General features: G+C 39.0%; 1 protein-coding gene across 1 annotated transcript; it reads left to right on the top strand.

Annotated features, from left to right (window-relative positions):
• Positions 1–12,461: 12,461 nt before the first annotated feature.
• On the top strand, positions 12,462–15,300 carry LOC111919932 (putative tRNA 2'-phosphotransferase). Its single transcript, XM_023915484.3, has 7 exons — positions 12,462–12,820; positions 12,925–13,072; positions 13,633–13,722; positions 14,122–14,176; positions 14,688–14,810; positions 14,891–14,947; positions 15,027–15,300. The coding sequence occupies exons 2-7, from the start codon at positions 12,944–12,946 to the stop codon at positions 15,149–15,151; spliced, it is 579 nt and encodes a 192-aa protein (XP_023771252.1). The 5' UTR covers positions 12,462–12,820; positions 12,925–12,943; the 3' UTR covers positions 15,152–15,300.
• The last annotated feature ends 568 nt before the right edge of the window (positions 15,301–15,868 follow it).

Genomic DNA, 15,868 nt, shown 5'->3' with positions numbered 1-15,868 from the left:
ACGGTTTCCTGCTTGGAACTTTTCCAAGTTACTGCTCCTTCATTCAGGGTAAAGACCCAGCCCGACTGTGAACGGTAGTTGTCCCTGTCGGTTTGAAAGCTGGCGTCATTATACCCTCGCACCTTCAAGTCATCACTCCCTCCGAGGACTAAGAACCATTCCTTCGTCCTCCGAAGGTACTTAAGGATATTCTTCACCGCAATCCAATGGGCTATGCCAGGGTTCCCTTGATATCTACTAACCATGCTCAAAGCAAAGGCTACATCAGGGCGAGTACAAGTCATAGCGTACATGATTGAGCCAACTGCGGAAGCGTATGGAACTCGGCTCATTTCCGCTATCTCAGCTTCGGTACTCGGACTTTGAGTCTTACAAAACTTGGCATTACTTTGAATCGGTAATTCTCCCTTCTTTGAGTTTTCCATACTAAAACGTTTTAGTACTTTCTCTAAGTAAGTGTTCTGACTAAGTCCTATTAGTCTCTTACTTCTTTCTCTTACTATCCTTATTCCCAAAATGTAAGAAGCCTGTCCGAGGTCCTTCATAGCGAAGCACTTCCCGAGCCAGGACTAAACCTCCTGCAGAGTCGGGACGTCGTTTCCTATGAGTAATATGTCATCGACATATAGAACGAGGAAGCTTACTATACTCCCACTGGCTTTGACATATACACACGATTCATCTTCACTTCGTACAAATCCAAACACTTTGACTTTCTCATCGAAGCAGAGATTCCATTTGCGAGACGCTTGCTTAAGTCCATAAATGGACTTCCCAAGCTTACACACTCTATTCGGATGCTTCGGATCCACAAACCCCTCTGGCTGCGCCATGTAAACATCCTCAGCCAACTTCCCGTTAAGGAAAGCGGTCTTGACATCCATTTGCCAAATCTCATAATCATGAAATGCGGAAATAGCTAGCATCACTCTAATAGACTTTATCTTCGCAACTGGTGAGAAGGTCTCATCATAGTCAACTCCGGGAGTTTGAGTAAAGCCCTTCGCAACCAATCGCGCCTTATACACGTGTACCTTTCCATCCACATCGGTCTTCTTCTTGAAGATCCATTTGCACCCAACGGTCTTACGTCCGGGCACATTATCAACCAAATTCCAAACTTGGTTATCATACATGGATTGGATCTCGCTATCCATTGCCTCTTTCCATTTCGCAGACTTCGGGCCTGCCATGGCTTCCTTATAGTTATTAGGTTCATCAAGGTTTATTGGTGTACTATCACTAATATACGTGTCCCCTTCGGTAGTAATATGAAAACCATATAACTGGGGTTGAACTCTAACTCTTTCGGAACGTCTAAGAGGTAATGATACGTCAATTGGTTCAACCAGAGTTTCCTCCTCGGGTTGAGTGCCAGCGGTAGAGGTTCCTTTATCTATCGATTCTTGAATCTCTTCAAGCTCGATTTGCCTCCCACTGTCTCCTTGGCCTATGAGTTCTCGCTCTCGGAAAACTCCTCTCCTCACAACAAAGACAACATTGTCCTTCGGTCTATAGAAGAGATATCCAAAGGATTTCTGCGGGTAGCCAATGAAAATACATCGCTCACTACGAGGTTCGAGTTTGTCGTGAGTATCTCATCTTACGAAAGCCTCGCAACCCCAAACCTTGATATGTGCTAACGAAGGAGCTTTCCCCGTCCACATCTCGTGAGGTGTTTTGGCAACCTTCTTAGTAGGGACTCGGTTAAGGATATGGGCGGCAGTCTCTAAGGCATACCCCAAAAAGAGATTGATAGTGAAGCACGACTCATCATAGAGCGAACCATGTCCAACAAGGTTCGATTACGCCTTTCTGCCACACCATTCAACTGCGGTGTCCTAGGTGGCGTCAATTGTGAAACTATTCCACACTCCTTGAGATAATCGTGGAATTCAAGACTTAGGTACTCTCCTCCTCGATCGGATCGAAGCATCTTGATTTTCCTGCCCAATTGATTCTCCACTTCATTCTTGAACTCTTTGAACTTTTCAAAAGTTTCTGACTTTTGCTTGATTAAATAGATATACCCATATCTACTATAGTCATTGGTAAAAGTCACGTAGAAGCGGTTTCCATCCTTCGTGGTTGATCTAAATGGTCCACACACATCGGTATGTATGAGGTCCAATAGACCCTCACCCCTTTCGCATGAACCAGCGAAGGGTGACTTAGTCATCTTTCCAAGCAAACAAGACTCGCATGTGTCATCTTCCCTAAGGTCGAATGACTCCAACACTCCATCCTTTTGGAGTTAGGCTATGCGTTTCTTGTTGACATGTCCAAGACGACAATGTCACAAGGATGCTTTATCCATACTATTGGAAGAATCTATGTTTAAAACATCATTTCCTAAGTTATCAACAATCATAACAATTTCATAAATTCCATTATGTGGTATTGCTTCAAAATAAAAAACACCATTTAGATAAGCCAAAATAGAACCATTCTCATTATTAAAAGAAAATCTAAAACATTGTCTAAACAAACCATGAAATAAAATGATGTTTCTAGCCATTTCTGGCGAATAGCAACAATTTTTCAAATCTAAACATAAACCATTCCTAAGCACTAAAGAATACACTCCAATCTTGGTCACAGGCGAAGATCTTCTGTTCCCCATGATTAGATTAATCCTTCCATGCTCCACATCCCTATTTCTTCTTAGTCCCTGCACATTAGAACAAATGTGGTAACCACAACCGGTATCAAGAACCCAAGAAATAGCATGAGATGAATTGTTAGATTTAATTGTGTATATACCTGCGAAAGATGGCTAGATCTTTCCTTCCTTGATGGCTTGCAGGTACTCTGGGCAGCTTCTCTTCCAATGTCCTATTTTATGGCAGTAGTGGCACTCTGCCTCCTTTGGATTAGGGCAGGGCTTAGCGGGATCAACTTTGGTCCCACTAGAAGAGGCACCATCTCGGGCTTTAACCTTGCGATAGTTCTTATACGAAGCCTTCCTCTTCTTTCCCTTTCCTTGTCCAATAGCCAAAACAGGAGCGACGGGCGGATTGGGAGTTGGTGCAACAGACTTGTCCTTGAAGTTGCTCTCAGCGACCCTCAAGAGACCTTGGAGTTTGCTTAGGGTGACCTCTTCTTTGTTCATGTGGTAGATTATCCCAAATTGATTGTAACTTGGAGGCAAAGAGTGAAGCACCATGTCGATTTAGTGAAAATCTCATAACGCTCTTGTCTCGCGTTTTGGTGGTATCTGTCCAGTAAGTCTTGGTGCATATCGTAAGGATACATGCCCTCATAGGACTTTTGGAATTCGGAGTTCATAGTGGCTATCATGATGCAGTGAACCTTCGTTGCATCACGTTCATGGGCCTCGAAGGCATTCATTTCAGCCGGAGTAGCGATTTCGGGGTTGATCTTCTCAAGCTTCTCATCGAGGACATACTCCTTGTCCTCGTAGCGAGCAATTGTGCGAATGTATCTTATCCATTCGCTAAAGTTCGTCCCATCGAAAGTGACCTTTTGACAAAGGCTCATCAATGTGAACGAGCTAGCAGCAGCGTTGTTCGCGTTCGACATCTACAAATAGAAAGGACAAAGATAGATTAGAATACAAATCCCTAATTATCACCCAATAAGAAAAATTAGGGCTAGGATCCAACAACAATATTTACACATTAGAAAAGGGATGCCGTAATCTAACATGCAAATAATTTGAAGGTAAGTGAATGACGATTCACTAATTCTCCACCATGAAAAACATAACTCTAAGTTCTAAATGTATTGAGAATTCCTAGGTTCGGATGAGATTCATTGAAACTTTTTCAATGGCATGTTTAAATCTCGATATGCTCCTCTCGTTTGTGACTGGGATACCGAGGATCACAAAGCGGGTGTGAATTACCATGCAAATTCACATGGTGCCTTCATTGTAACGATCACCTATTTGATGTGCCGGTAAACCACACACGCTCCATCGAAATATGATAAACAATGAATCACCCTTTGCCACCTTCGCTTAGAACCAATTAGTGTGCCGGTAAACCGCACACGCTCCACTAACTTCTTAGCAAGGTGCAAAGTGTAATTTCATGGGATTGCATCAATTCACTTTTCCTAAAGTAACTAGAATTGGGAAATTTTTGAAAACATTTAGTTACTTTATTTTTCTTATTATACTTTTAATGAGAGGATGAGGTTGCCCTATCCTACCCGTTCGGATAACAACCCTCCACCGATCAAGCAAGCGGTGGGTGTGAGTGTACACCCATTAAACGCCATTTTATAGGCCGCAACCTTATACCCACCTTATAGACCGGCTTCGTTAATGAGGCCTACTAACGGTAAGACTAGCATTTAAGTTATACATATATAGATATTAATCTTGTAATATTATATTAGTATAGTGTTGGATTTTAAACTTGTAAAAACTCTAGGGTTTGAAATTTAAATTGTCTAAATTAAACTTTTAATCACAAAACATAAATTTCAAAACTTGAGGGCAAGTTTTAAACTTTTTAAAACATAAAGGATCAAATAACAAATAATTTAAATTAACAACTAATCACATAATTATCCATATTTGATTTGTTTCTGATTTCTTGAAAAACAATTTACCAATTTAATCAAAATAATTAATAATTATCATATAAGGAAATTAAATATTTTATTAATTGATAAATATCTTCAATTAGATCAAAAATATAGTCATATCTATCATAAAATCGGATTTGGGTTGATCTAATATGATAAAGGTAAGTTTCCATAAGATAAATATCAAAAAATTCCGATTTTGGCTCTTCCTGACGCTCGGACTCGCCGAGTCAGGCCAACTCGCCGAGTCCACTATGGGACTCGCCGATTCCATGAACCAGACACACAAAATTCGTATTTTGCAGGTAAGATTCAAACAATCAAGCAACAATTTAATAGAAACCAATATAGGCTCTGATACCACTGATGGGTTTTGGCCATATGAACATTCCTATGTGCACATGCAAACCCTAATGCTTGGATCTAGGTTTCTCTAATTAAACATCCATTGAATCCAAGACTTCTAATGACTAATTGGGTATAAGAACAATACAAAATCAGAGATAGAAGCTTACCTTGAAACACTTGTTTGATCTTCTTGTTCTTGGAGCTCTAGAGTCACAATTGTCACTCCTCTAACGGCTTACAAACACCAACTAGCAAGGAAGATGATTTGAGAGAGAGATTAAGGAAGAAATCGGCCAGGGTTTCCTTACTTTCGAAGAGATGCCGATTTCCCTTCCCCAAGGGGTCTATTTATACTTGTAAGGCTCCTAGGGTTTCACCCTTAAACCCTAATTGGATAACTTTGACCCAAAGCAATCCAAATCCTTTCCAAGATAAGCCCTTGGACGATTTGTGGCTTATCCTATCCCTATAAATCGTCCAAACCCTATCCCATAAGGATTTACAGCCCAAAGTGTAATTATCAAACAATTGACTGTTTATATCCTCTTATTTAATTAATCTCTTTAAGTCACCAAATTAATACTAATTAATCTATGACTTATATTAATCAAATACCAATATTATTATTCCTTATATTATTCTCATAATATATTAATAATATCTATTCTCTCATAATAAATCATCCTATCAAGTTGCTATGGTGAAGGAAACCTAAAAGGACCATGCACAATCGGGTCAAATACTTGCCTAATATAGTTGCAGCCTTAGATACTATTCCAACAAACATACCGCTGGTCCTTGCTGTGACCTCTCGCCCTGAACTACCAACTCTCCCCCACTTGGGGTCCTGATCCGAACCAGCTGCTGTGCGCAATCTGTCACTGCCCCATTGGGGCTCAACCAATCCATGCCTATAATCACCTTGTTCCCCCTCAACGGAATAGGAACCAGGTCCACCAGGTAACACTCCTCGAACAGCCGCAAAACACAGTCTCGATAGACCTCCGATGCTCGCACCAACCGGTTGTCTGCAATCTCCGACCTCTAGAGGGCAATCCAACATGCTCGAAGACTCCGGAAACTTCTTGCTAAGCGCAAGAGAGACAAAAGATCGGGTGGCACCCGAATCAAACAACACCTGAATATGGATTCCGTTCACATGGAACGATCCTAAACAAGGCACATGATATATCAAAATTATAGCGACATAATATCAAAGCATAAGGATAAGAAGTCATACTCGCCACCACATCGGGTGCAGCGCGTGCCTCCTCGGCGGTCAGCTGAAATGCTTGGCTCCGAACCACTGGAGCCTCCAACTTGGCCTTCCGGCCATCCACAACCCATGCTGTCGCTGGAATCGGCGCCACAGTTGGCGCCGCTGCCGCTGCTGCTGTCAATCTAGGGCAATTGGCCTTTTTTATGGCCTTTCTGATTGCAATGAAAGCAAATCAGGTCTGACATCTGTATCGCTGGAGTAGGGGCAGTACAATCCCTGCAAAAATGACCAACCTTGCCGCACTTATAGCAGCCTGACCCCGGCCCAGTACGACAAGCTCCATCATGTGACCGACCACATTTTCCACAGCGGTCCCGCCCAAACTGGCCTTTCGGCCTACCATCGGATCCATTGGGCTTCTTCCTCGAAGCCCCCTCCGTCTGCCCCTCCACTGCCTTCCTCTTCCGGATGTGCTCTAGATCAATCTCCATCTCCCTAGGCCCTTGCCCTGGCAATCATGGAATCCAGGGTAAGGCAAGCTGAAAAACTGACATGCTCCCGGATGTCAGCTCGTAGCATGTCATGGTAGCAGGTCCTCTTCATGTCCTCATCACCCGCATACTGGGGCACCAACAAAGCCCTCTCCCGGAACTTGGCGGTGATCTCCGCCACAGTCTCTGTAGTCTGTCTCATATCCAAGAACTCCCTGGCCAGCTGCTGAAGCTCTACAGCTGGCGCAAACTCTGCTCTGAACCGGGTCACGAAATCCGACCATGTCATAGCCTCAACAGCCGAGGCTCCCAGAGAGTCGCCAACCGACTCCCACCAGTCCCTAGCCCGGTCCTTCAAACACTCTACTGCAAATCGTACCTTCGACCCCTCAGGGCAGAAGCTGGTCAGCTGTGCAGACTCAATGTCCGCAATCCATCGTCTGGTAGCAATGGGGTCCTTCGCCTCGTGGAAATCCGGTACACCACTCCCTCTGAAATCCTTAAAGGACAGTGTGCGTGGTCCTGACTGGCTAGCCGCCATGTCACTCCGGAACGCCCTGAGGCGATCCTCCATCAGCTCAATGATCCCCTCCTTGATCGACCCGAAGATAACCGACATCGCATCAAGGATACCCCTCGTGATCTCGGATGCAATGAATTTGCGTAACCCATCATCCACATGCTCGGATTCTGCCCCCGAGCCCGATCCTGACCCGGATCCTAAACTTCCTGCTCCATGTCGCGTGACCACCATTTTGAAAATAAACATACGAATGTCAGGGCCACATATACTTTCCAAGTTTCCCGGTTCCATCTAGGCCCTCCTTGGTTCGAGTATGGATCATCTGCTTTCAGTAGTACGGGCCCATACTACCTTCCACATCTATCCGTACTTTCCCCAAGAATTGCTTCGACTTTACCCAAACCCTTTTTTCGATACCCTTTTCACTGACCTCACCCTAGGCTTCCTTAGGGCACGCCATCAGCTGCACTAGGAGTTCCCCACCACCTCCCCCCAACTAGCTTGCGGATACTGTTACATATCTGCTCCTTAGTTAGTTGAAGCTGGTCAGAACCCCCATAGCACAAAGCAAGCAACATTCGTGCATTGAGTAACCAAACCAGACATAACCTACACACGCCATCCTACTGTTGACTAAACAGTCCTAGCATACATCTCATACAACAGGCACATAAGGCATCCTCCCTAGATCCTTAGCCCTAACTAGCATGCAATTCTCAGAATCATATATCAGGCACACAAGGCATCCTCCTAGATCCTTAGCCCTATTCTAGCATGCAGTTCTCTAAATCAAACCATATAACATAACATAACAAGTATGAGTATCTTAGGGAAAACTTACTTGAGCCCGGCCGGTCGCACGCATCACACACTTTGTCTTTCTTAAAAAATTTCAGTTTAGACTTATAAAACAATTTTTCCTTGAAACCTCTTTTAGTCCCTCGGTTTGAGTCCAGACACCCCCGAGGGTGTGTCCGAATCCCTCAAACCAGGGGTCTGATACCAACTTGTAACGACCCAATTTTCAAGGCCAAAAAATTCGTTTTTGAATTAACACATTTCATAAACATTTTACCAAAACATTGTTAATAAAACATTAAATTACAAAATGGTAATATTGAGTCTCAAATTATACCATCAGAAGAAATGAAAATCAGAGTACAGTCCCAAAAACTCTTTGCTGAAACCATTAGTGTGTGTGATGCGCTGCTACACCGTCGGCTCCTTCCCCTTCGACGAAGAGGTACCTGAAACCAAACCAAAACTGTAAGCACAAAGCTTAGTGAGTTCCCCCATCATACCACATACCACACAATATCGTCGGTATCTTTCAACAGGTAAACTTCATCGGTATCTTTCACCGGTAGCCATCATCGGTATCTTTCAACGGGTAACCACCATCGATATCTTTCAACCGATAACCAACATCGGTATCTTTCAACAGGTATCTGTCATCGGTATCTTTCGACCGGTAATTAGGGACTATTTCGCCCCCTATCACTAGCATACAATCAACAAATATAAGCATACAGTCAGGCATATCCGGGTACTGACCTACCCTTGGTTCCTAAGGACCACTGTTAGGGAAACTAATCCATACTAAACACATAACATATAATCCAGATAAATCACTTAACCAGTCCAAGATAATTATCACAAAGACCATTATCTTATAAATACCCCTTTTTTCGTGGGCTGGCATTGTGGCCTTAGACCCACCCCTACTGGAAGGTAACTCACCTCAATGTCGTGTAGTGTCTGAAATATCTTCGGTGCACAAGTCGACTCCCTACGACTCCTCGGTCCCTACACGACAACCTCCAAGTCAACACACATCACATACAAACCTAAACAGGGTCGGTCCAAGTTCAGTCAAAGTCAACATTCAGTTGACCTGACTCGCCGAGTTGGCCTACCAACTCGTCGAGTCCATGCTTCTCTAATCCGACCCAAACCCCGACTCCACTCGCCGAGTCTAGCAAGAACTCGACGGGTTCTCCTTCAACCATAACATCGGGACCATCTTCATCCGACTCGCCGAGTTCCTTCTTGAACTCGTCGAGTTCATCTCCAACATAAGAACTTGTCCAGTCTATGACTCGCCGAGTTGTATGAACAACTCGTCGAGTCCATCTTCAAAGATTGGGAGATTGCTATGGACTTGCCGAGTCTGCTCATACCACTCGCCGAGTCCAGTCTTGAACAACTCCATACAGTCGATTTAAATGAGGTCCAACACATCAAAACCATAGATCTGGCCTCCTAATGTCCATTTTATACGTAAAGTTCCAAACTTGATGCACATGCATGAGGTTTTTAGCTCAAAAATCCATATAAAGTGTCTTACAATGTGCATGGGGCTCTCATGGCCCTAAAGTTGGCACCTTTATGCCATGAGACCCCTCTTAAAGCCCAGATCTGAAGCTAAAGTCCACATAACACTCCTTAAATCCGAAAATGCCTTGAAAAGCCCTAAATGCACCCAAGATCCACATCCTAAAGATGAACAACCAAATGAAAGACCAAAGCATGAGCATTTTACCTTGATTAAGCTGGAAATGGAATGAGATTTCTGGACCTACAAGCCCCAATTCGAATTCTCAAGCTCCTCTTCTTTCTTCCAAGCTTCACAAGTCAACAAAAGCACCAAAATAGCCTTAACACACACATATACAACTAGGGTTTCGATATGCAGCTCTAGGGGAGTGTTAGGGATAAGGGAGGCCGAGTTAATGTGTTTTTATAGGGTGCAAACCCTCATATTAGGGTCTTTGTCCAGACAGCACGGACTTGTCGAGTCCGACTTCTAACTCGCCGAGTCAACCACTTGACCCCCGGGTCCAATTCGCTTCCACTCGACGAGTTGGGCCACCAACTCGCCGAGTCCTAGGCCAAAATGCAAAAGTGCTTAATTTAAATTCCGCACCAGGAACCAGGTGTTACACCGGCCCAGATCTAACTGCTTTGAATCTAAGTTTTTCTCTATTGAACATACACATATGAACACGAAAGAAATAACCCTATGTACTAGCATACAATCTTCGAAATCATGTATAAAACTAGGGTTTGATCATTACCTCACTTGTGACTAGTAATAACAAGAACCACCTTGACTCTTGAAAGCTTAGTGCCCCAAGTGTTGCACGTCTAATGGAGTCACAAACACTCAACACAACAAGGATGACTTGGAGAGATGAGGAAATCGGCCAGGGTTCTCTTAAAATAGCATTGGAGCCGAAATCCTTAGGCAAAAGGGGTTTATATAGTTAGGGCTATTAGGGTTTCAAGTGGAAACCCTAATTTCCTTGCTTAGGCCTTAGGCAGTCCATAAACCTCCATAATAGAAGCCTTGGACGGATTTTATAGGGCCTTCTATAGATTTCGTCCGGTCCTCTCATATGAGTCCATTAACCCAACTTTGCAACTATCAATGATTTACAAAACCAGTCTCTCCATTATTAATAAGTTTCTTTAATCCCAAAATTAATATCAAATTAAATTCTGATTAATTTCTAATTAATAATATGATTTCCAAATAATATATTAAACTTGTAATATATTAATAAAATCATTTTGATTACCAATTTATTATTCATATAATAACTCCTACTCTCTCTCTTTCTCTAGTCATTCTATCAAGTTGCATGAGTGAAGAGAATCCAAAAGGATCTTGCTACACATCAAATCAAGTACATACCAAATATTGGTATGAGCTTAAACACATAATCCAATAAAATACATGTAACTGTTTGTATCCCTTTGGATTAACAAAAATGTATATTTTTAAAGTCACATTAACAATAGAGTTGCAAGTCAAAATGTCTAGCTAAAAAACTACTTAGATTCACAACATGCCAACTTAGATAGATTTTAAACCATGTGATTGAAATATGGAAATTATGGACTATAAGCAATAGTTTTTCTCTTGGTGATAGTGAAGAGTATCGACATCATATGTGGTTGGATTTACATACAAGTTATTAGGCGTTTTGAAGAATATGCAATGATTGAATATGACTTTTTAAATAACATGAGTCACTCGCTAAATTTCTTTGGAGCAAGTTTTGTGACATTTGAATATTGGCTTACAATGTTGGACAATAGTTTTTTCATTGCTAACAAAAAATGGATCTATAATGGCCTTGGTCCTCAAGACATCATAAATCACACAACTATAGTTATCACCCAAGTTAACAGTTGTCATTATATGAATGTTGATTTACTATCACAGTGTTATGATGATTGAGAAAACATGTATATATTAAATGTCACCATTTCATCACGTTATATAATAATTGTAATATTTAGAGGCTTCATTTATATAAAAATCAATAAAAGTAAAATTACATTTTATTACTATTATTTATTTGAATGTTAGTATCAATGTTCTTTTAATAATAATAATAACTATAAAAGAAAATTCAACACAATCTAATAATAGCGAAGCATTGTGTCAACAAATAGGATGTGGGTTGGAAATGGTACAACATAATTTTTTCAATTAATATTTGAAATAGTAAATTTTAAGTATACTCACATAACCCCACAATTGATGAAAATATATCATCGTCTTACTTTGTTAAAAAATACTACTAACATTTAATAAATTTGAATTAAATTTTTACTAAAAAATACTTAATACCTAATATATATATATATATATATATATATATATATATATATATATATATATATATATATATATATATATATATATATATATATTCCTCAGTCTCGAACAGCTCATCGGGGGCATTATCAGCTCCCGAGGATTACGTTTGGCTCGAAGGAGTCTCACCAAACGCCCATGAGCTTCTGGACCGAGTGGTCGTCATTTACCCAACCAGAAATCAAGCGGGTAAGAAGGAGAGAGCGATTTTAATCCCATAACCACAAGATATACAAATTTTACTAAAAAATACCTTATTTATATATATATATATATATATATATATATATATATATATATATATATATATATATATATATATATATATATATATATATATATCAATTGACCTCAGAAATAATATAGTTTTATATTTTGATGGTATATAATTTAAAATAAAGTTAATATGGATATGGATTTATAATATAAAATAAAGTTAATATGGATAAGGATTTATAATAAAAATATAAAATAATCAAAAGTTATATGTAAATTAAAAGTTAAATATAGTAAATCAGAAGGGTATAAATGAAAAGTTTGGTAAACTTAAGGATTGGTTAACACAATTGACATGCGCGAATCTTGATACAATTTAAAGAACTGTTTCGTTGGTTGATAGTATATAGCAAATTAGCAGCTCCCTTGGGTCCATGTTCGTGTAGATGGGAATAATTCAAGTTTAATTTGCATATGGAAGTATGGAACTGGAATCGGAATGGGAATCGATCCCCCGCGTGGAATCATATTGTTATGTCGGTGTCAACACCCGTTGACGGAGTCTGGTCAAATGACAGCGTTGACGACACCAGCAGGCAGCACTGCTTACTTTAGGAATCCTGCCTTCTTACTTCTTCTTCACTTCCATTTCAATCACACACTTGCATTGACATTACCCTTCCAACTCTCTACTCATCAAGTTTCCAGAACTAACCTCCATCGATCACGGGTTCCATTAACAACGACACTAGTGGTGGTGGTGGGGAAGATAGAATTGATGCTCTTGGAAGGCTCTTGTAAGTAATTAATTTTCTTAATGTCAGCTTCTTTTTTTGTATTTCTTTGACATTCTGATTTAATTACTTCATTCGATTTGGAATTAATTGTTTATACAAATCAGGACCCGTATCCTGCGACATATGGCTTCTGAGCTGAACTTAAAGATGAGGAGTGATGGGTATGTCAAGGTTCAAGATCTATTGAGACTTAACATGAAGACATCCGCCAATATTCCAATAACTTCTCATACTTTTAATGATATTAAGGAGGTAACTCCCATCTCTCTGCTGACTGTTTTTATCTTTCCATTGTTCCAATAACTTCCCATACTTTTGAATTTTGATGATATTATATTTTTTCCATGTTCATGTTTTGTAAGTGTTTTTATTTGTGGGGATGGTGAAAGTTTTCTTGTTAGGAGAACTATTGACATCAATTATTGTAAATGGAGTAAATTACTAAAATCGTCCTTTATTTAAAATTACACGTTTGGTCTCTAACCTTTTTTTTGCATCCGATTTTGTTACGTTTTCCGTCCCTATGGTTTGGTAATAATTGAACGTTTGGTCCCTTAACTTTATGTATGTAAAGGACGAAAAACGCAACAAATCAAACCACAGAGACGACCTGAGTGCACAAAAAAGTTAGGGACCAAACGTGCAATTTTGACCATACCATAGGGACGATTTCAGTAATTTACTCTTGTAAATGTTTTGGTCTTTTATTTATTTTATATTTATTTGTGGGCTCTACCACATTTGTTAGTTTTTTTGTTGTGTGTTCTAATTCTTCTTTTGATTTTTATCTGGTTGTAATTAATATACGTTAGGCTGTAAGATTGGATAACAAGCAACGGTTTAGCTTGCTTGAAGAAAATGGGGAGCTTTTGGTTCGTGCAAACCAAGGTCATACACTCATGGTAATGTATACTTCATCAGTTCATTGTGATGCAAAAAATAGCAACGTATATTATTATTTCATTTCTTGTTATTACAACATTGCACTTTGAAAAAAAATCTATCCAATTATAGCAATATCATACAAATATTAAATATAAAACATTTTTACTAGTATAATTAGATAAAATTTTAAAAATATAATATCCAGATAAGAAAAAGATTGAAAGTGCAATGCCATAATTGGATGTATATCTCAAAGTAAAATGTTTAATAATGTATATTTTTTTATTTTGAAAGTATAATGGTGTAATAGAAAGAAATGGAAGCGTGATGCTAGCTATAATATACAAATAAATGAAAGTATGTTGCTATTTCTTGCGTTCTCTCATAAAAGTTATACTATCTGATTGGACTGACAGTTGGTTGAAACTAAAAGTTTACTTAAACCCATCCTCTCACCTGAAGAATATCCTGGTAATAACATTCTACTTATCACACATTTTACAATTTAGTCTCTTTTTCTTCCTTTGTTCATCGTTTTATTTGAGTAAATTACACGAATGGTCCCTATGGTTTGGGGTAATTTGCGAGCTTGGTCCCTAACTTATTTTTTTTAACTCGAAAGGTCCCTACTATTTGTTTTTATTACACGTTTGGTCCCTACTGTTTGTTTTTGTTACGTTCTTGGTCACTGTCTTAACTAAAAAGACTATTATTTAAATAGGGAAAAATAGTGAGTTATGTAAGGTAGGGTGAGAGGGTGGGGTTGGGGGTGTGTTTATTTAAATAAATTAAGAAATCAATGGCAAAAATAATCTTTTTAAGTAACACAGAGACTAAGCACGTAACAAAAACAAACAGTAGGGATCTTCCGAGTTAAAAAAATAAGTTAGGGACCAAACACGCAAATTACCCTAAACCATAGGGACCATTCGTGTAATTTAGTCTTTTTTTTTGTGTGTGTGTGTGTTTTATTATTGTCCAGTTTGTATACATGGAACCTACAAAGAGAAGTTAAATTCAATCTTGGAAAATGGTCTTAAACGCATGAAAAGGCTACATGTACATTTCTCTTTTGGATTACCAATCGATAATGAAGTAATTAGTGGTAAAATTTTCCGTTCTTGCATATATTTTTTTTGAACGGGAAAATATTGGTGATAAAATTTGAAAAAATCATTTTTGCAGGGACGAGGAGGGATGCTAACATCTTGATCTATCTTGATATTAGGAAAGCCATCAAAGGTACTCACTTTTTCAAATCAAGATAAAATTACGTATTTACCCTCTCATTGATAGAAAGTATTTGGGTGGGGTTTTTCAGGGGGGATGAAGCTTTACATATCGGACAACAAGGTGATCCTAACAGAAGGTTTTGAGGGTGTTTTCCCTGTCAAGTATTTTGAGAGGATAGAGTCATGGCCAGATAGGAAGCTTATACCTTTTTAATACACTCTCATCATCAACTGAAGTAAGCATCATGATTTTGACATTTGTACATGTCGAATATATCTCAAAAGAAGGATGTTTAATTGGTTTACATGTTTTGTTATGTTTGTCTTATTTAATATAATATGAGAACAAATAAAGTTTTGATCTTTTATCTTGTTCGAAATAAAGGGGTGAAATAAATATACAAATATCATAAATTTTGATCTTGATGCAAGATAACTTTTAGTAGAAAACTGTGTGATAATACTTGAAAGTTAGAAGGATAAGAATGATCGCATGGTTGTTAAACCAATTACAAAAGTAAGGTACAAAGGGATATAGCAATAGCTATTTGCTAAATTGATTATGTTTGAAAGACAAATATATCAAGATACGCAAAAATGTTTATCATAAAATAACCACCTAACTGGCAGTGACACTGAATGACTTTTTCGAACATTAAAATTGCGAATTTTTATTATTTTTGCAAGGTTAATATATTTTTCGCAAGGATGAAATAATCTTGAAATTGGTTAACATAAATATTTCTTAAAAATATAAACAAAATAAATTGTAGCAAAATGAAATGGTTAAGGTGTATGGTTTCTAAGAACATTGTTGTGGTTTCAAATCCTAAAAAAAAACCTTAAACATGAAAGCCCCATGGTCTTTGTTGGATTTTGAACTCACAACTTAAGCCATTAGTTCACAAAGAAACTCCAAAAGTATTTGAAT

This window comes from Lactuca sativa, chromosome 8, assembly GCF_002870075.4.
Source record: "Lactuca sativa cultivar Salinas chromosome 8, Lsat_Salinas_v11, whole genome shotgun sequence".
Lineage (NCBI taxonomy): Eukaryota > Viridiplantae > Streptophyta > Magnoliopsida > Asterales > Asteraceae > Lactuca > Lactuca sativa.
Note: the sequence above shows the minus strand (reverse complement) of the source record. Positions and strands in the feature narration are given on the sequence as shown.

What these genes read in the sequence shown, in the direction of transcription:
- LOC111919932 (XM_023915484.3), top strand. Translation starts at nt 12,944, where the DNA reads ATGGCTTCTGAGCTGAACTTAAAGATGAGGAGTGATGGGTATGTCAAG. An exon ending in CTCACCTGAAGAATATCCTG is followed by an intron (nt 14,177 to 14,687) that starts GTAATAACATTC and finishes ATTATTGTCCAG; the next exon opens with TTTGTATACATGGAACCTAC. An exon ending in TATTAGGAAAGCCATCAAAG is followed by an intron (nt 14,948 to 15,026) that starts GTACTCACTTTT and finishes GGGGTTTTTCAG; the next exon opens with GGGGGATGAAGCTTTACATA.